Source organism: Macrobrachium rosenbergii, chromosome 46, assembly GCF_040412425.1.
Source record: "Macrobrachium rosenbergii isolate ZJJX-2024 chromosome 46, ASM4041242v1, whole genome shotgun sequence".
NCBI lineage: Eukaryota > Metazoa > Arthropoda > Malacostraca > Decapoda > Palaemonidae > Macrobrachium > Macrobrachium rosenbergii.
Genome location: NC_089786.1, coordinates 15198509 through 15219653, shown reverse-complemented (window position 1 = coordinate 15219653; position 21145 = coordinate 15198509). Strand labels below are relative to the sequence as shown.

General features: G+C 35.8%; 1 protein-coding gene across 14 annotated transcripts in view; it reads right to left on the bottom strand.

The window, feature by feature from the left end:
- The window catches only part of LOC136830235 (atrial natriuretic peptide-converting enzyme), an 848233-nt gene that overhangs the window by 228870 nt on the left and 598218 nt on the right, over nucleotides 1-21145 (bottom strand). For 3 of the 14 annotated variants that reach the window (XM_067089543.1, XM_067089551.1, XM_067089550.1), the window contains one exon: nucleotides 3034-3138. The exons of the other annotated variants lie outside the window; for them this stretch is intronic. In XM_067089543.1, the coding sequence (XP_066945644.1) occupies nucleotides 3034-3138 (105 nt within the window). The remainder of the gene's footprint in view (nucleotides 1-3033; nucleotides 3139-21145) is intronic. 14 annotated transcript variants of the gene reach the window in all.

Here is a 21145-nt window from a genome sequence, read left to right as displayed (position 1 = left end):
TGAAGTTTGCAATCTGGAATGCTTCAATATGTTAGGATAGTAGGATGTTATAAAAATTCGGAACTCTTTCATCCCTGACGCATAAAACCTGATAAACGGTATAATGGAAATGAGTAAAACTTGGCTTGAAATTAATATGGTAATATGATATTTAACGAATTATTTTAGTTCTTTTTGGGATTGATGCATTATTTTCAGTCAACATATCAAAAATATTTTAGTTTCCACGGTTGTCATGTAAATCTTCACTGGCGCTCTGACAAGTCAGTCTGCAATCAAGTTTTGCCATGATATTCTTCAAGATCGCTACTGAAATTTACACTCTATAAAAACACTAGTTTAGAATCTTTACAAAACATTAAATAATATCGGAGAAAGTTGGATATAAATTCTGGGGACTGGATGTGAAACCTTCCGATTTCCCTTATAAAATAGAAATTAATTTGATATTTTTTAAAAAATCAGTCGCTGGCTATATTTTAAAAAAGTAAATTATATTTTCTGAAATATCCCTATCAATTTCAAAAAATACAGAAACGTTTTTCACTGAGAAAAACATTATTACATGAATGCATCAGTATATAAGATTACTATAGTATGTTGGACATGAATCGATTTTCCCCACTATGATATTAGGTTACGGCAGTTGTAAGTAAGGTTAGGTTATGGTGCCAGGTTAGATAGTGAGAATTTTATATTAACTCTGTAAATTGTTAGGTTACGGCATATGTTAAACTAGGTTAAGGATTTTAAGTTACCACACCCATATGTCCAGTTAAATTAAGGTTTATAGTAGGAACTTTCAAGATATTTTTGGGGTCATGGCCACAGTATGCTACTCTAGGTCATAAAGGTCAAGTTATGGGATCTGAATGTTAGATTAGGTTAGGGGGCAAGGTTAACCGGTTTCATATGTTAAGTTTGGTTAGGGAAATTAAGTTACAATGCCAGTTTAAGAGCGCTACGTTACGGTACCCCTATGTTTGGCTAACTTAAGGAAGGTCAAGATTATATTAGAGTGGTGCCCAAATAAACAACAGTGAAAGGACGAAAGTATTAAAAAGCATAATAAACAGAAACACGAGAAATATAACGACCATTTACTGAAACATTTCCGTAGCAAACTCCTGATACCCTCGCGGTAAACACAAAAGGAAACTTCACGATCAAACACATAATAATACACGAGCTCTCAGAAATCTCCGTCACCGAAGACAATGGCTCAAGGAAAGTTCTCTGACCTGTGTTACTGATGTCAACTACGTTATTAAGCATTAGAGACCATGTAACTGTCACGCGGCTCAATTCGAATGTGTAGGAAGTAAGGACCGAGCAAAAAAAAAAAAAAAAAAAAAAAAAAAAAAGTGGGCTAGTGAAATGTTTGAGGGAAGATACGAAAACCGAACTTCGTTCACGTTTCCAAATGTTCTGGCACTGTAACCGTGACCACTGCAAACGTTCAGGCGATGAGATGCAACAATTTTACGCAGATGGCTAATGAAGAAATTAATGAAGACTATACCACATAATTAGAAACAGCTCTTCAAGCATATTGGCTAAAAATTTTACACCACGTAGTCAACATTATATATATATATATATATATATATATATATATATATATATATATATATATATATATATATGTGTGTGTGTGTGTGTGTGTGTGTGTGTGTGTGTTTGTATTTGTCACATAATACGCAAATACTAGTTTTCCCCAGTGCTGGTTACTTTCGAGAAAGATTAACAGCAATATGCTGGAATGGGCTAGAAAAGCAGCTCATTTGAAAATACTATTAACAATTACATTTTGTAAGTGGGAACAGTAATTACTTCATGTACCAATTAACTTGCAGTAAGGCCGCTGTAAACGCTTTATTCATAAAGGGAATTTAGGGAACTGGTGAATTTTGTAACTGAATTTACAAAAAAAAAAAAAATTTATTTCTTGAAACTATATCTCAAATTTGCATTAGCTGCTAAGAGATTTATTTTAAAAATCATTTTATGAAGATATGCGGTTGCGTCTTTGATACGTTCTGATGAATTCGATTAAATATGAATGTGAGGTAACCAATGCTAAATGTACTAGATTCGATTTAAGATCAAACTTTGGAACCTTTATGATATTTTTGATAAGTTACATTTAAAATTGGGGTGATTTTTATGAATACTTCAATGAATTCAACTAAAGACAATACTAAATTTCATGACCGATGAATTCATTTTACATAAAATTCTCCAATTTTCATCATCATGATCATGAATTCTATCCATGAGCACGTTTTATAAATCGAAATATAAAATGCAGTTGTATTAGTTTTCGTTTTTCAAAATATATAAAACAATGACGATTTTTCGACAACTCATCCTACGACAAACTTCCTATTTAAATTTACCTTACTCCAGCGCAATATTTAAGAAGACAAAGGCAATAAATATCTATAGTTGCGCCCAAGCTCAAGGGCGCCAAGCATTCATTCATGCATATACACACGTGCGCAGTGCGCGCACGCACACACACATATATACATATATATACATTTATCAAATATATATATAGTATATATATACACACAATATATATATGGATATATGTATAATATATATATATATATATATATATATATATATATATATATATATATATATATATATATATATATATATATATATATATATATTATAGTATCACCAAAGTAAGATCGAGCACCTGAGTAAGACCTCGAAGCCATGATACAAAAACAGACTGATGAGGAACAAATTTAAAGATGAACAAATAGAAACTCCACCAATGTAATAACCTCTCCTTTTCAACTTACCCAACTGCTTGGAAGACAGAAAAAAAAAAAAAAAAAAAATCACTGCGCTCTAGAGTACTCACCTTGATGCAAAAATAAAAGAGAGAAAATACATAATAAAAAATAATAAACCGTAACCTCCACCATTGTACTTCTCTTCCTTGAACCTTTCACCACAGTGTCGTAGGAGGCAACACGAAAAGGGAGAGTCGTCAGGCACTCGGATACTTACTTCGAAGTCGAGAGTGGCCGAGTCATAGCTTTTGCCTCTGAAGGTGGATTCGGGTCCGAGAACTATCAGACCCCTTCGCATGCCGGTGGCCGTGTCGTATCTCGGCTATAAACGCCAAGGGGGAAGAGGTGGGAAGGGACATGGATCAATAAAACGAAATAATAAATAATAAGTATGATAGGATGAACAATCACATGGAAATGTTCAGGCTTAAGCAATAAATAAAGGGTGGTCCTAAAAGCTTAAAATTAATAAAATTTAGGGGAAGATAATAGGGAGAGATAAGACTTACGAAAATGGGCAAGCATACAGAACTAATTAAAGGTACATGAAAACACTCAAAATGCTTGAATTTAAGAATAAGATAATAATGAATGATAAGATCAGAAATGCAAAAAAGAAACAACGATAAAAAATACATTAAAATGCAAGGGCATAAACAACTGATAAAAGGTGTTAAAAACATTCAAAATACTTACTGTTAAAGGAAAACAACTATTAACGACAAACAAATAATTGATAATCGACTATCAGCCAATATAAATCAAAATTACCATTGCAAACCCTATAATTAGATTGCGATGTTATCAAATATTTCATCTAGAATTTGAACTCATTCCTGGTATACATATTTTTCAATTGCTTTACTGTGACGTATTAAGATTTCCTTCGCAAAACCAAGATAATTCAACAAATCTGGAAAGTTCTTTACACTACCGTATATATGCATATAGGGTGTTAGCCCACGGCACACACACATATATATATAGTATATATATATATACAATATATATATAAATATTATTTGTATGTATATATATATATATATATATATATATATATATATATATATATATATATATATATATATATATATATATATATATATATATATATATATATATATGAAAATAAGAAGGCCCATAAAACACTATTTAAACGTTGAAACCATATATTTCGGGCACTTGTTTCTGTGCCCCTGTTCACTGGTAGAATATGGACAGGTGGAAAGTTACAATGGTATATATACAAAAACATGAAGGTGTGGCCTTGGGCCTCCGATGTTAAGGAGGTGGCGTTTCTTAAGAAGGAGGAGATTGACCAAATTCCCTAGTGGTTTTGGCCTCATTAGCTCCCGTTTGGCGATGGATCTGGCGGTCGCGTTTCTTGGGTCATCTTCTTCAAAGGGTGCGAGGATTAAGGTGTCAATGGCGTCCGATTTCCAATGTCCTCCTGACAGGTTCATATTGTTGGTTTGATTGATGATAGCAGATTCCAGCATCTTTCTTTTGTACGGACAGCTACTCTTGAAAACCAACTCCGCCCCACTCCAGTTAATGACATGCCCTGTATTTCTAATATGTAAGAAAATTCCCGAACTCTCCGAAGCGTAACGTACTGATCTTTTGTGCTCTGTTATTCTTTGCGAGAGCGATCTACCTGTCTCGCCTACATAAATGTCATGACAATTACTACACGGTATCTTGTAAACTCCGGCTTCTTCCCTTTGTTATTTAAGTATACGTTAACGAGCGAACTCCCGATGGATTTGGGATAATGGAAAATGAAAGGATTATCAGAACTGAGTTGCTCGGTGGCCTTTTGGATGTTTTCATCGTATGGAAGCTTTATTTTGTTGTTGAAATCTATTTGTCTGTTGTGAGTGGGACCTCTGTAGTATATTTTATTTGCTTTATTAATAGCCCTCTCGATAATGTGTGGTGGATAGAGCAGTTGCGTTAGGTGTTGGCGGATCGTGTTAAATTCTTGATCCAGGTACTCATTTGAACATATCCTAAGTCCTCTGAGGAATAGGTTGCACCCTACCATGATTTTTACGGAGACGTCGTGGTAGCTTAAGAAATGAATGTAGGAGACAGCGAAGGTGGGTTTTCTATATACTGTAAATGCATACCTGTTCTGTTTTCTTATGATCAGTACATCTAGGAACGGCAGTTTTCCGTCCTTTTCCCATTCTGTTTTAAATTTTATGGTCGGAACTAGCGAATTTAGCCTATTAAAAATTCCTTAAAGTCCCCCAGCTATTGTCCCAGAAAGTAAAGATATCATCTACGTATCTAAGCCAGATCATGTTATGGGGTTTGATAGACGACAAAAGTTTTGTTTCGAAATATTCCATGTACAAGTTTGCTAGAAGGGGTGATAGGGGACTTCCCATGCTACAGCCAAATTTTTGTTTGTAAAAATTACCATTGAAAGAAAACACGTTGTTAGTTACACAGAGGTTGATAAGTTTTAAAGTTTTATCTATGCCAAGAGGAAAATGGTCTTCATATGGTTGTAACTTCCTCTCTAAGAAAAACAACACGTCGGCAATCGGGACTTTGGTAAATAATGAATCGACGTCTAGACTGAGCAGTTTGATGTTGTTTGAGGGGATGTTTAAACTATTAAATTTTTGTATGAAATCTTCTGCATGTTTGACGTGGGAGGATGAGAAGGTTCCTAGAAAGGGTGATAACAAGTCTGCGAGCCATTTTGATAATTTGTACATGAAAGAGCCCCTGCTAGATATTATGGGGCGTAAAGGAATCCCATCTTTATGTGTTTTCGGGAGGCCGTAAAAATAGGGGAGAGAGGGGTTGATTACCTTGAATGTCTCTAGTAATTCTATGTCTTTTTTATTGCCCCCTATGGTTCTAACTGATTTGTTAAACTGAGCAGCAATATTTGTTGTGGGATCTTTCGTTAATTTGTCGTAGGTCTCCGCATCGTTTAGAAGTTCTTGAACTTTATTGATTTGAAGAAGATGACCAAGAAACGCGACCGCCAGATCCATCGCCAAACGGGAGCTAATGAGGCCAAAACCACTAGGGAATTTGGTCAATCTCCTGTTCTTAAGAAACGCCACCTCATTAACATCGGAGGCCTTTGGCCACACCTTCATGGTTTTGTATATATACCATTGTAACTTTCCACCTAGTCCATATTCTACCGGTGAACAGGTTTTAGCACAGAAACAAGTGCCCGAAATATATGGTTTTCAACGTCTAAATAGTGTTTTATGGGCCTTCTTATTTTCATATTACACTGTAGTATTACAGGAAAAGATTATTCATATGTATAATATATATATATTTAATATATATATATATATATTCTGGATATATACACTCACTGTTCTCACATAGCACACACACACACATATGTGTGTGTGCATGGACGCGTGTCTACCTTTTAATCCGGTGAGTTGGTAGGTCCTCCAGGTACTTCTCTTTATTTTTCCATCAAATATTTTTGGATGAGGTTATTAGCCCTTGTCCACAATGGCCGTAACCCAAAGCTGTTAGCAAAGTATCGGGTCCATAATTCAGTGCTTAGGTCAAGAGAGGCGCTGTGTGATTTAACCTGTCCTGAGAATCGAGAACTGTCCCGCTCTCTGGTTAAACGAGTATCGTGACCACCAGCTACCGAGGATAAAGAAGTGGAACAGTCGACAAAAAATAGTCCAGCGCAAGTTTGCGTGACTTCGAGACTTTTGTATATGAAACGAGTGGGAAAAGTTTAAAGAAAGTTAAAGTTGCCTGCGGAAATGCTGCTGCTGTGCGAACGTTGGTAGCTTTATGGTTTCAGCCCATAAAAGAGAGATAGAGAAAGAGAGAGAGGTATATAAAGCTGAAGAGGGATTCTGAACTTAAATTTATGCAAGCTTTGTGGCGTTCTTTCGAGCAGAAAAATAATAGAAGTGAACGAGAGTTTCTGCCAAAAATTTTGGAAGGTTTAGGGAGTTAGATACATAATTATAAAGATTTGAAATAAAATAGGCAAATATGAAAAACTAAGCTTCCAGGTAACTTGAAGGATTCTGCTCACAATGAATAGCGAATGGAAATACTGCTGTCCGAATTGAGGTAGAATTATGCTTCGTAAACTGACTCAAAGAAGAATGAAAAAAAAAGAAAACTTCGCGATGCGAACTCAGTGTTTCGGACTGTTTGTAAAGGACAGAAAATTTCAACATATGAATAAATTAATGGATAAAAATGGATTTATAAGCTGAAGTTTAGGTAGCTCTTGTGAACACTCATAAAAGGAGGCCTAACTAACCATGTTAAGCATCATAAAAGAAATGAAGAAGAAAGAAGCGTGGAAATAATTACAGCACAGAACTACGCCTTTTAGAAAAAGACCGAATTAACCTTATTCAGCTTAATATAGCGCCTGCTTTATGAAAGCGGAAAAGAGGGAAAGAGCCCTCAAAACCTCTTATGACATATTTAGACCCAGCGAGTTCTGGGGAATTATAGTTTATCCGAGATAGAGGTAAATTTCTTATTCTATTTTATTTCTCCTATTAATCTTCCTTAAATTTATCACTGCTTCAAATTTTCTACTAATGGAATATCAATCTCATGTTAATTTGATATCCTGAAAATTGCGTTTGGCCTCTCGTTATTAATTATTACATTTGCGCGCTGCCTCCCGCTTAGCGTAGTAGGATATTATTGAAAGAAAAAATTAAACGAGGTTCAAGTATCCCTGGCAATGTGGCAAAGGTGGTGAATTTCAATACCGATTTGATTCGACTAATTAATCATCATACCCTAATGAGGGCCTATCCGGTTGCTGCCGGGAGTGGGTTTAGGATCTGATGTCTGGGAGGTTTGTTATTCTACTCTTGCAATGTTTCTGCTCTTCAGAATTAAGTGATAAGTTTACATAGGTTTTCGTTAAGGCGATGATATCCCTCAGTATCGATATAACCATCAGGAAAAATGTCTAGTTATTAATTACAATTTGATGAATCTAAATATGGTTGAACTTTAAAACAGTGCCAAGAGTGAGAAATATCTGCAGGAAATTGAAAAAAAAGCACTTACTCTACTTGAAAATAATGGAATCCATTTACAACTGCATGAGAATTTCATTAAGTGGAACAGAGGAAATGAGCATCAGATAAATTTTGTTTACCTCTTATATGCAACGTTTACATAGATCATTATTGTTGTCATTGCTGGTGCTAATGGTTTGTCTATCACTTGTTACTCCACCGAGGTTCCCTCGTTCCCCGTAGAGGTGGGGTAGTGCCGTCAGTGCACCTCATGCGGTACACTGTAGGCATTACTTAAGGTTCTTTGCAGCGTGCCTTCGACCCCTAGCTGCAACCGCTTTCGTTCCTTTTACTGTACCTCCTTTCATATTCTTTTTCTTCCATCTTACTTTCCACCCTCGCCTAACAACTGATTCATAGTGCAACTGCGAGGTTTTCCTCCTGTTACACCTTCCAAACCTTTTATTGTCAATATCCGTTTCAGCGCTGAATAACCTCATTGGTCCCAGTGCTTGGCCTTTGACCTAAATTCTATATTCAATTCAGTTCATTCCCTCATTAGTTTATTGTCCAGTAATAGGCAATGGAAACCGTTTTATGTTCGTGACCCACACAGCGGGTCATGTAATCCACGCCGCCTCTTTTCCCATATTCTAGGAAGGCAGTAGCATTTCAAAAAGGGAACCATTCCAGTTAGACGACATTAACTCTCGTCCCGTTTCACGACGGAATCGCCCGTAATCGCGTCTCATCGGATAGCGAATCCTATTACTCTTGCATTCCATGGAAATGACGTTGTCTCTTGGCCCCATTCCCGTTCTAATGGCTGAGGTTTTGCCTCAGTTTCATTTGCTGGAGGGAACTTACTTCTTTGTAAAAATCTGAAATTGGTTGAGAGAATCTGTCAGCATTTCGTTTGATGGTCGTCAAGTGGAATGCCGTTTACCCGACTGTTTTAACGAGCCAATCGGCGTCCTGAAATAGGAAAAAAGGATCCCAGTTTTATTAACTTTCCAGTACACTTATGCAGTTGGTGACTAAATGAATAACTGGTTAATGAATAAACTTACGTTTCACCATTTACGCGGATGAAACTTCAGCCACAACATGTTATCCCCCTCTGCGTGAATGAATAATCAGCTATTTTATCTTTAGCGGGAATGGTTAATTCATTTACTGCATCATACACAGCCGTGTTACAGGTAATCGGATATAGTGAATTCGTTCTGTTCAGCGTGCTCCTGAAATAATGCCATTAGAGGAATACGCTGGGAGCGTTCGGATTTAATTACCGTCACTCAGGGGGCGGGGTGTAAGTAGCCCCGTGTAAATACATTCATTATTATGCAGCAAGTGGAACCGTTTTTTATGGCGTGCTTTTGTCAAAAGATTTATTAAGATAAGCTGGTGACACGCTTTGAACAGCCTGAGATTTTATTGCTGTCTCTCATGTTTCACTTTACTTACAAGCACAGTGGTTTGGTCCTTCTAGTGGTTTGGTAGATATATTATATATATATATATATATATATATATATTTATATATATATATATATATATATATATGTATGTATGTATGTATGTATGTATGTATGTATGTCAGAGAGAGAGAGAGAGAGAGAGAGAGAGAATGATGATGCTTCTTGATAAATATATGCTCTCAAAATATCCATACAAGATTGTCATCTGCTCAATGAGCTTCTTAATGAATGGTTGGAGGGATAGGTAAGGGTCAGTGTGGCACACTGTCATTCATCCTTTGTAATTCCTAGTTTACTATGTTAATGAATCAAACCAAATTTATAGAGATGGTAGAAGCGAAAGAAACCTACTCAAGATGGCGACAAGCCCGCAGAATTAGATACTGACACTGATGATAAACCATAATGCTTAACAAGTTCAAATTACTGACACCGGACCGATGGTAACCACACACACACACACAGAGAGAGAGAGAGAGAGAGAGAGAGAGAGAGAGAGAGAGCCCTTTATCAAATCATAAATTAGCAGTGTGTGTGTGTGTGTGTGTGTGTGTGTGTGTGTGTGTGTGTGTATGTTTGATTCGAGAAAGATTATCATAACAGATAACTCCATACAGTCGCAAAAAACAGCTCTCCATTCACAAAAGAAATTCTTTTCAAGCTTGTATTTTTTTATGAATAACAAAAATAATTCAAGGACTGTAATGGAAATACCTTTCAATATAAAGAGAACAATAAATGCCACGCACCTCAAGTCCATTAACGACGGAATCTGGTGTTATGACCAGTTTTTTACTGAACCTCATTATGGATTTCTTCAAGTACGATTGATCACCTGTATCTTCTCAGTTTCACAAACAAACAGGCACTGCGATGCAGTCCCTTATACCAAAGATCATACTCTTTTTTATCAATCTTTAAAACCGTTTACGTGCAAAATATGGAATTTTCTGTTCACTTCGCTAATTCATGAACCGTTAAATATGCCTTCTTGTGAGAGATGAATTTGCGAAATTTAAGCCGTGACGTCCATTGGCCCAATGTTTTTCGGGCAGCTTTGCCCGTCTCGGGCTGAGCACCAGGATGAAAAAATATTTAGAAATTTCGCAGCTGTCAAAGATACCTTGGATATAATTGCAACAATTTCGAGTGCGAAATCAATCAACTGCAGAGCTGCAAAGTGTCTCTAATTTTTATGGAAAATTAATAATTCACAATAAATTTTCCAAGGAGTTTGGAATGACAAGTTCTCGAAATCTTTTTCTCAAATATCTCTTAAGGCCTCTTCTCACCACTTCACAGGATAACGGAACACGGATAACTGGGTAGTTCCGGGGCTGTTCTAATTCGGCGGAGACTCGGCCACCTTTTCATGCCAACACTTGACACTTTGATGGCTTCTCGGGTCTCCGCGTATACTCGCAGCACCCAATTCGAAGGTCTGGTGCTAAACGAAATTTCAACTCTTTTGGGGTGAGACTGCTAGATCCTAGACCAAGAGCACAGAATGGCTAACAAACAGGCATAACATTTATTACTACCATATATGAATAAAGGCTAATAACCATAGCAACAATTATTATAATTATTATTATTATTATTATTATTATTATTATTATTATTATTATTATTAACATTATTATACAAAGCTTAAGACCATGAATATTGAAGCAACACATGACAAAGCTGATAAGGCCATGAACATACAATTGAATATATATATAACTATATATAAAAATATATATATATATATATATATATATATATATATATATAAATATATATATATATATATATAAAATATATATATATAAATATATATATATATATATATATATATATATATATATATAATATATATATATATATATATATATATATATATATATATATATATATATATATATATATATATATATATATATATATATATATATATATATAGCGACCACATGTGAAATAACACGCTAAGAAAAACAACACAACACATGAATTACCAGTAACTAAAAAAAAAAAACAAGAAAAAAATAACATTTACAATTAAACAAAACCAAAAGCGACATCACGGAATCGCCCGACACCCGAGAGCACTTTACGGAACACAGCTGACGATTACCGAAGAGGGAGCCGCAGCTGCCGCCCTTGTGAGGTATCTCCCGCAGGAGGTAGACACTGCAGATGTTTCCCCTAGTTAAGGCTCTTATCGCCATTCGCGAGCTTAAGACAATAAACTAATAAGTTACGAAGTTAGTTTTGAAGATGATAACTGACTTCAAAGATCAAATATTGTATACATGTTGATTATAGGCATGCTCGCAGATAAGTGCTGTATAAATTATGTATATATATATATATATATATATATATATATATATATATATATGTATGTATGTATACATTATATATATATATATATATATATATATATATATATATATATATATATATATATATATATACATATGCATGTTTATCTCTCCTGATTTACATTATATCGCACAGCATTACATATAACGTGTAAGCGATCTGCCAGAAATAATCCGCCTTTGCATAAAAGCGTATGCATTGCCTACCTCACGATAAGCACATGCATAAAAATGTATATTCTCTGTATTATATAAAATACGCATTTGTGTTGCGTACCGCATTTAGATTCTCTTAATTATGACATCTAATTTCCTGTTTGTAAAATATTTACAAACATGAAACAATTCTGTGTAGCATACGTATCTACACTCAAGCAAATATGCATATTCCTTCGTAGCACGTCCTGCTCTAAAAAAAAAAAAAAAAAAAACACCAAATTTTAAAAACACGCTTTTGTTAAAATGCACTTAAAAGTGAAAAATAACTTTTTGAGACACACCAAAATCTATTTTTCACTTTTTGGTGCATTTTAATAAAAGCGTGTTTGAAAGAATGTTTTTTTTCTTATTTTTTATTTTATACCTTTTAGTTTTGACAGAAACTGTAAATGATTTATGATTGTAGCTAACGGAATTAATATCCCGTCGAGCCAAAGGAGGTTTGAAAAATCCGTAGAGTTATTTACCGAGTCGAAGAAATTGTGAAAAATCCTGAGATGCTAGGAGAAGTCACTATAGGGTTACCAAAGGTCACTGCTGACCTACTGACCATGTAAGGTTGTGTTGTCACCGGAATTGAGTAACCATGCACAATTTCAAGTCCACCGGGCGAAGGGAACAGGTCGAAAATTGAGTTACAAGATTTGACTAGGACAAACAAACATACAGGCAAAATAACAAGCTAAATAAAAACGTATTAAAAGATATACCTATACTTGTAACTAACATAACCTGACAGAAATCATGCATTTCCCTGTGTAACACGTGTTATAACACGTGTTATACACTGACAAAGTATGAGTTTCTCCGGACATGTACAGTACATTAGCCAAATAATTATTTTAAAATATAACACATGTGTATTCACTAAAATGTAAGATTCGCATTGCTGTTTGAGTGGCATGCAGCCGAAGGCAAAACATCTATTCCCCTTTCTAACAAAAGACATTAATGAGTGTCTCCATGTATAATGCATGTTATTCATGAACAAGCTGTTTGCAGTCCACGTGCAATACATACATACAAACTTTACTAATCACAAATATTCTTTACTTATGCGATTTTCCAGTCAAATATTGAAAGAATAACTCAGAGTCTAAGAGAGGTTAAGGTTAAAGGCACATAGAAAGAATCCTTTCTAGAAAGGTGACGGTGAGAGAGAGAGAGAGAGAGAGAGAGAGAGAGAGGCTAGAGAGAGAGAACGCAAGTAAACTAATCAAATTCATAAAAGCGAACGCAGCTGCGTTAATCAGCTCTTAAGATAATTCTGTAAACTGACTAATTGCCAGGAAATAAAATTACCATAATGATGGAAGAATATCTTCGAGGAAAACTTATTTTCTTGAAATAATAAAATAAAATAAAAAAAAAAAGTTACCAAAGAGTTCCATAACCAGATAACCTCGGGCTCCTTCTGTTTTCTAACACACTACAGCGTTATGAGCAAGGCTTTATTGCCAGTATTTAAGGTTCGCTGCTCCAGTCCTGTATTTCAACACAAAATATTCATGGACGCCTTATGACAGTCCCGAAATAGGACCCGCTAATCCAACTAAACTATTTATTAATCGTAATACCTATTATTTTCACGAACAGCACGGACCCGCTTTCCCAGCTAACGATGATATTAAGAAGTCAAGGAGGGAGACAGAGAGCAAGAAAGTATGGTGGTTAGGAGCAGGGATGAAAATGGGGTTTGTTCAAGTTGGCCATTTTATTAAGATTCTCTCTCTCTCTCTCTCTCTCTCTCTCTCTCTCTCTCTCTCTCTCTCTCTCTCTCTCTCTCTCTACTCTAACATAGTTCGTTCTGTTCAACTCTCTACGCATGGTGTTCCTCGCTCCTTCTAAAGACAAGACGAAATGCTTTAGTAAATCCGTTATTTCAGATATGAGGGGAGGGATGGGGTTGGGGAATGTTTGCAAGTTACCCAAAAGCCTACTTGAAAGAAAACGCGCTGCCTACGAAATAGTTATATCTATAGAAAACGTGGAAGATAAAATTATATCATATACTCTACTAGAGATTTGCTGCAGAGACTGCGAGCATATACACGCAGGTCGCGGCCACATCCATACTTTAAAACCTGATTTGTTAATGAAACTAGGGTGCAGAGAACATCTAGAATACCTGCTTCATATATCTACAGAGGAGACTCATTTCCTGGAAATCAAACCCTATTTCACCCACAACATCCTCAACCTGTGTCTGACAAGGTCTCTCATGCTTCCTTGATGATATTGAGGACCTTCCTTTACAATGCATCCTTCGCTACACCTGTCCAGGGCTTGTTAGCTCTTCCTCGCCTCCTCCTTCCTACCACTTCTTAATCATACGCTGATCTACTCGCATTTCCCTTCTCATTTACATACTCTGGACGTCGTGAAATATCGGCCATGCTAGTCGTTCGACTTCCCAGCGAGGCAGAGTGTTTTAGGCTCATTCATTTAAATCTCTCTCTCTCTCTCTCTCTCTCTCTCTCTCTCTCTCTCTCTCTCTCTCTCTCTCTCTCTCTCTCTCTCTCTCTCTCTGTGTGTGTGTGTGTGTGTGTGTTAATCCCATATAAAAATAACGTACCTGGTGGTTAGTCATATATGGTGGGTAGAAACGAGGTTGGAAAAGGAGTAGCGAACTCATAAAAAAAGACTCTGCAATAGCTGTCGATTCCAGTCTCATCAAGTTTTAGAACTGCAAATTATAAATGTTTAGAGCCGTATTCTTTAATCACAGTTTTACATGATACTATTGTTATGTACATAAGATACTCATGTAACGAGCGTGGGAAAACTCAGTCCAGTGGACGCGTTCAGTTCAAAGCTATTGCACTAGTACTGCATCATGTTAACCTAATATTGTGATGTATAAGTATAACCAATTATTATTGTGTTTAGTATTGAATCCGACACACAGGCTTCGATCCTGTAAGTTCTACCTCATATATGTATGATACGATTCCTTATTACGGTGCTCATATGTTTGTTACGATTCTATTATATACGCTTATGTATTTTGTACACTCTTCTACTACGCCCTCTTAAAATGTGGTTTACCCAGGAAGGTATCACTCTATTATCGCCCTTCATCCTTGGCAAACAACGACGAGAAATGGGATCCAAGAACACACATTAAAATACCATCTTCACTCTATTACAGGTAAGAGTGAGAGAATCATATTGTGGGGTGAATGCCAAATAGCATACACACCACAACTATGCCCAGAATGGACAAATTAACTTAATAACCAGAGAATCATCTCTACCAAGGTAATGAAAATTTCATACCGTCATTAAGCAACATTAGCAAAATTCATCCGTGCGATTCAATCATTTCACGAAATAGCAGCTATTTAATGTTAATTCGTCATGCTCACCAGAACCATTATGTATTATGAAAATAAAAATGATAGATATTAAAGTTTTCAATATTTCTATATGAATGAATCTCTTGCAATATACTGTGAGAAATTGATGAATAATCTCATTTTGTAGAATAGATGAGGGATTTGAAAATACAAATAGGAGCGCTCCGAAACTAGAGGAAGTATTAAGAAATTTGATCCAGATCTCTCTAATAATCTGAGCCTCTTACACATGAAATGCAGAATTTTTTTTATGCCACCCCCTTAAAGGGAAGGGTATACATATTCATATACATAGATACAGATATCACACACACATACCCATTCTCTCTCTCTCTCTCTCTCTCTCTCTCTCTCTCTCTCTCTCTCTCTCTCTCTCTCTCTCTCTCTCTCTCATACTATATATATATATATATATATATATATATATATATATATATATATAATATTTTTTTTTATGTACTGATGTACGTGCAAAAGACGAAATGGGAGACGCTACCAGAAAAGTGTGTGTTTATAAATACATGTACATACATACATACATACATAAATAGATACATATATATACGTATATTTTATTTACAAACATATATTATGTATACAATACACACACACACACACACACATATATATATATATATATATATATATATATATATATATATATATATATATATATTTATATGTATATACTGTATATACTGTATATATAACCATAAGCAATATCTCCGTCCTGAATATAAAAAGGAAATATCAGAGTGAAAAAGAGTACGTGTCAGATGCTGGGACAAATTCCAAGACTTTTATTTGGAAGTTCAGGAAGTTGAAGAAACTGCTCTTGTTCCGAGGGATCAGACTTTGTTGTGGGATATATCAGAAGATTTTGAAGATAGCGATATTCTGCATCGCTATTTTCCCCTCGGACTTTTAATTTTCTCTTTGCTTGAAATAACTTGAGTAATTTGAAATAACTATGAATTTACAGAGAAAATATTTTCCTTCAGTTCAATGGAATTCTCTCTGTTTGTCGAGACAAATATCTATACATGTAATATATATATATATATATATATATATATATATATATATATATATATATATATATATATATATATATATATATTGTATATATAAATATAGATAAATATATATATATACATATATATATATATATATATATATATATATATATATATACATACATACATACATACATACGTACGTATATAAATAAAGTGCCCTACTAAAATTCAAGTGAATTACAACTTCAGAATTTAAGACATTCTTTTCGCCATGACCCTTGTCAAATATTTGTGAATACCATCAATTCATTACAGTTTCTTGAAGCACCATTATCACTGATTAGTTTACTCTTCTGATGAAGATTTCTCGGAAATTACCGATGATTTCTCTTTTTGGGGCAGACCTTTGCATGTATCCTTGTCAAGTTATCCTTTCGTTCTGGTAGTTTGTTTGTTTGTTTGCACGTTTGTTAGCATGATTATGCAAAAATCATCATTGAAATTTTACGAAAATTTTCTCACAACTGGATCTCCTGACTGTCAAGAAGTGATTGGATTTTGGAGAGAGAGGAATGTCATTTTTGGTAATATCAGGCGTGACCTATCGCTGGACTGATTTCTCAGCCGTGGTAGAGATCTGCGGTCTTTTCTTCCCATAAAAGTGCTTATTATGTGTAAGCTTGCTTTGCATGTTAATGGCATTGAGGCTTGTCCCATATAAAGGTCTGATAGTTTTGAATAACAACGTATTTAATAATGTATTTATTCAACTAAAAACAGATCGTGTTGATTGTGGATTAAATATTTCCTCGAGGCATCATGAGAGAGAGAGAGAGAGAGAGAGAGAGAGAGAGAGAGAGAGAGAGAGAGAGAGAGAGAGTCAGTCTGCCAAAAGCCTATAAGCCACGAAAGAAAAGCGGCTGGACAGATTGGTGTACAGTAAATAAGAACAGAAAACTGAAGTGATCGTTCCTTCATGAGGAGTAAGAGGAAGAAGTGGAGAAAAGGGGGATGAGGAAGAGGAAGAGGAAGAGGAAGAGGAAGGGTAGGCAGAGAGGAGTCGTCTAAGGCTCCACAAGAGCCTCCCAGAGCCGATAGAGGGGAGCTGAGTGGCTTTCGCGTACACATACCGTTTTCAATTTCATGGCCAGTTTGCTCTATTCGACGGGATCATATCATCTTTTGGAGAGAGAGAGAGAGAGAGAGAGAGAGAGAGAGAGAGAGAGAGAGAGGTTGTTATGTGTGGGATTAAGGATGTGGAATGACAGGGAAACACTGACAAAATGTAATACCTTGAATTTGTAGGAGTTACCTCATTGGTCTCTATCCTGTCATTATATTGCTCTCTAGCTTTGAGAAGAGAATTGTTACTCAGCGGCCGTGTTAATAATAATAATAATAATAATAATAATAATAATAATAATAATAATAATAATAATAATAATAATAATACCTCTGGCTGCTGGTGTGTCTCGTGATGTGGCTACCAATAATGGCGTCCTCCTATACGGTCTGACCTCGATGTAAACTTTCAGTCAAACCATTTTCTATCTACTGACCAAGAAAGAGTTGCTGATGTTAAATCGAATATAGTAAGCTGCTGATGTAGATAAATAGTAAATTTATATATATACGTAATTTATATATGTATATATATATAAATATATATATTATATATGTATATATTTATATATATGTATATATTATATATGTATGTATATACTATATATATAAATATAAATAAATATATATATATATATATATATATATATATATATATATATATATATATATATATATATATATATATATATATATATATATATATTTATATATATATATATTGTGTGTGTGTGTGTGTACTGTTTATCTACATCAGCAACTTACTATATTCGGTTAACTCTTTTCTTGGTCAGTAGCCAGAAAATTGTTTGACGGAAAGTTTACATCGAGGTCAGATCGTATAGGAGGACGCCAATATTAGTAGCTACAGCACGAGACACATGGCCGCTGAGTAAAAATTCTCTTCTCAAAGCGAGAGAGCAATACTGAGAGAGAGAGAGAGAGAGAGAGAGAGAGAGAGAGAGAGAGAGCGTTAACGCAAGCATCATTAATAATAATGACACAGGAAGTGTTTGCACCTCAGATTAAAAGACGTAGAAAGAGCACAAGGTAAATTTTATCATTAAATCACAGTCTGGGAAAAATATAAAACAAGTAAAAAATGCGCGAAAAGTTTCTTCGGCGCAGTCGAGTTTTCTGTACATCGCATAATCAAGACCACCGAAAATAGATCTATCCTTCGGTGGTCTCGGTATATTGCTGTATGAACCGCGGCCCATGAAACTTTAACCATGGCCCGGTGGTAGCCTGGCTTATATCGTTGCCAGACGCACGATTATGGCTAAATTTAACCTTAATAAAATACAAACTACTGAGGGTAGAGGGCTGCAAATTGGCATGTTTGACGATTGAAGGGTGGATGATCAACATACCAATTTGCCGCCCTCTAGCCTCAGTAGTTTTTAAGACTTGAGGACGGACAGAAAAAGTGAGGACAGAATAGAGTGCGGACAGACAGACAAAGCCGACACAATACTTATCTTTTCAGAAAACTAAAGAGACAAAAAATAGAAGAAATGAGAACATATGAGAGTATCTAATGACAAACGCACAAAGTTTCTGAAAGTTAATAATTTTCAATATTGGTGGTCCTTTAACCATACGATACTAACCACATACATTCCGAAGTTGTAAAAGGTTTACGGAAGAAGTTCAGACATGTTTTAACACTACAAAGAAACGACATGTAACAATGACTTGCTTTATTTTTATATACTGCAGTTTTCGTGACATATATTATTGGTCGCTGAGTATGCACTTATTAATCAATTTGTGGATTTTCCTATATTTATCGTTATTTTCTTAACTTGGAATTTTCTAATTTCTCACATATGGCTATTCCACTCCCTGGATGCTTCGTTAAGACACTAATGTCAGTTAAAGGCTTTTCTGTATGAATAATAGGACAATTTGAACGACAAAAATATGAAACATTATTATGCTACAAAAATACTAAGTATGAAAAATTGAGAAATTAAGAAATTTCCAAAAATACTATCTCCACAATTTGAGTTAACCGAAACAGTTTTTTCTTAAGCAGCAGTAATCTTGACTAAGTTGGCAGTAGCAATAGAAACAAGTAAAAATTGTGCCGAAGTTTCTTCGGCCCAATCGAGTTTACTGTACAACGTATAAAGCTGCATGCAAGGTCCTTTACACATCTCAGCTACGATCATCCAGATGCGGTTAAGTGAAGGTGCGTCGGCGACGCCTCTGGAAAGCGCTGCCAGACGCACGATGCATTGCTAATCTTAATCTTAAATAAGATAAAACCTACTGAGGCTAGAGGGTTGCAATTTGGTATGTTTGATGATTGGAGGGTAGATGATCAGCATACCAGTTTGCAGCCCTCTAGTCTCAGTAGTTTTTAAGATCTGAGGGACGACAGACAAAGCCGTCGCAATAGTTTTCTTTCACCGAAAACTAATAAAACGCTTAAAATTATCAGAAAGATGTGCCAATTATTTTCTACACTACCCAGTCCACCCTCTCTTACTCTTCATTTCTAAACAATGATCCAATTCTCTTTCGCGTTTTACGCAAACAATAAGTTAGTTATATGTATTTCCAATTTTGTTAAAGAAATGATTATCTAGTGCCCCGTCAAAAACAGCAAAATCCAAAAACACACAAATATTAAAAGTAAAGTTAGCAAAAAGAAATAGATAACAAAATACAGAATTCTCTGGCATCTTCTATGTTTCAGTGTTTCAACTCATTTTTCATGCACAGCCTTACATTTGGGGTCTCCGTTTTTACACAATAATAAATGGAATGGAGATATGGCCCTCTTGGCCAAACGGAAGTAATGTTTACTCCAGTGGGGCCAAATCCACCTAATTCCGTTATCAATTGGCTGCCGAGAGATGTAAATAAAAATTGTTATATCATTAGATGTAATTAGAAGAGAGAGAGAGAGAGAGAGAGAGAGAGAGAGAGAGAGAGAGAGAGAGAGAGATGGGCGAGGAGGGGGGAGGGGGAGCGTGCTCAATAAAAAAGAAAAGACTTTGAAAAGGTGAAAGATGAAACTTGAAAGAACTAAAGGGGAAAGAGATAAAGCACATGAAAAAGATGATTGATCAGTTCAATTACATTGAAGACGGAGAATCCCTATTCCGAAAGTCAGTTCTCTCTCTCTCTCTCTCTTTATAAGGGAGGCCGTCAATGAACTCATATCTGCCGTTACATTATTTATATGGAGGGAATAAAAATTACCCCGTCTAAAAGGTAAGAATTATGTAGAGAGAGAGAGAGAGAGAGAGAGAGAGAGAGAGAGAGAGAGAAATGGATGAGATACGCCTGTATCTCTATCCTCATCCATCACACTCAACCATCCAAGGGAATATGCTGGGGAGGTGGGGAGAAGCGGGCGGCCACCTTCTAAGAAGAGTGATATCGCCCCTTTCTCAGTCCCCAAAACCAACCCTTCCATCCCCCCTTCCTCCCCCCACCCACCCCCCAGCAACCCCCACATCAGCAACAGCTTCTTTTCCCTCGGGATGAGAATTCATTTTCGCCTCCGGTGTGGGTGTGGAGTACGCAGGGGGTAGCCGGGGTGTGGGTCGGGGGTGTGGGAGGAGGGGGTGGGTTGGGTGAGAGAAATCTTTACTCGGGCAATAAAAATTGAGTCTTGCCCCGCGTCGGGTCTTGACGGAGCGACGAGGCACAAAGAGAGGAGAGGGAGACGAAGAAATAAGAAAAAACCAAAGATCAAGAGATGAAAAGACATAACGGCGAGGTTAAAAGAAGAGAA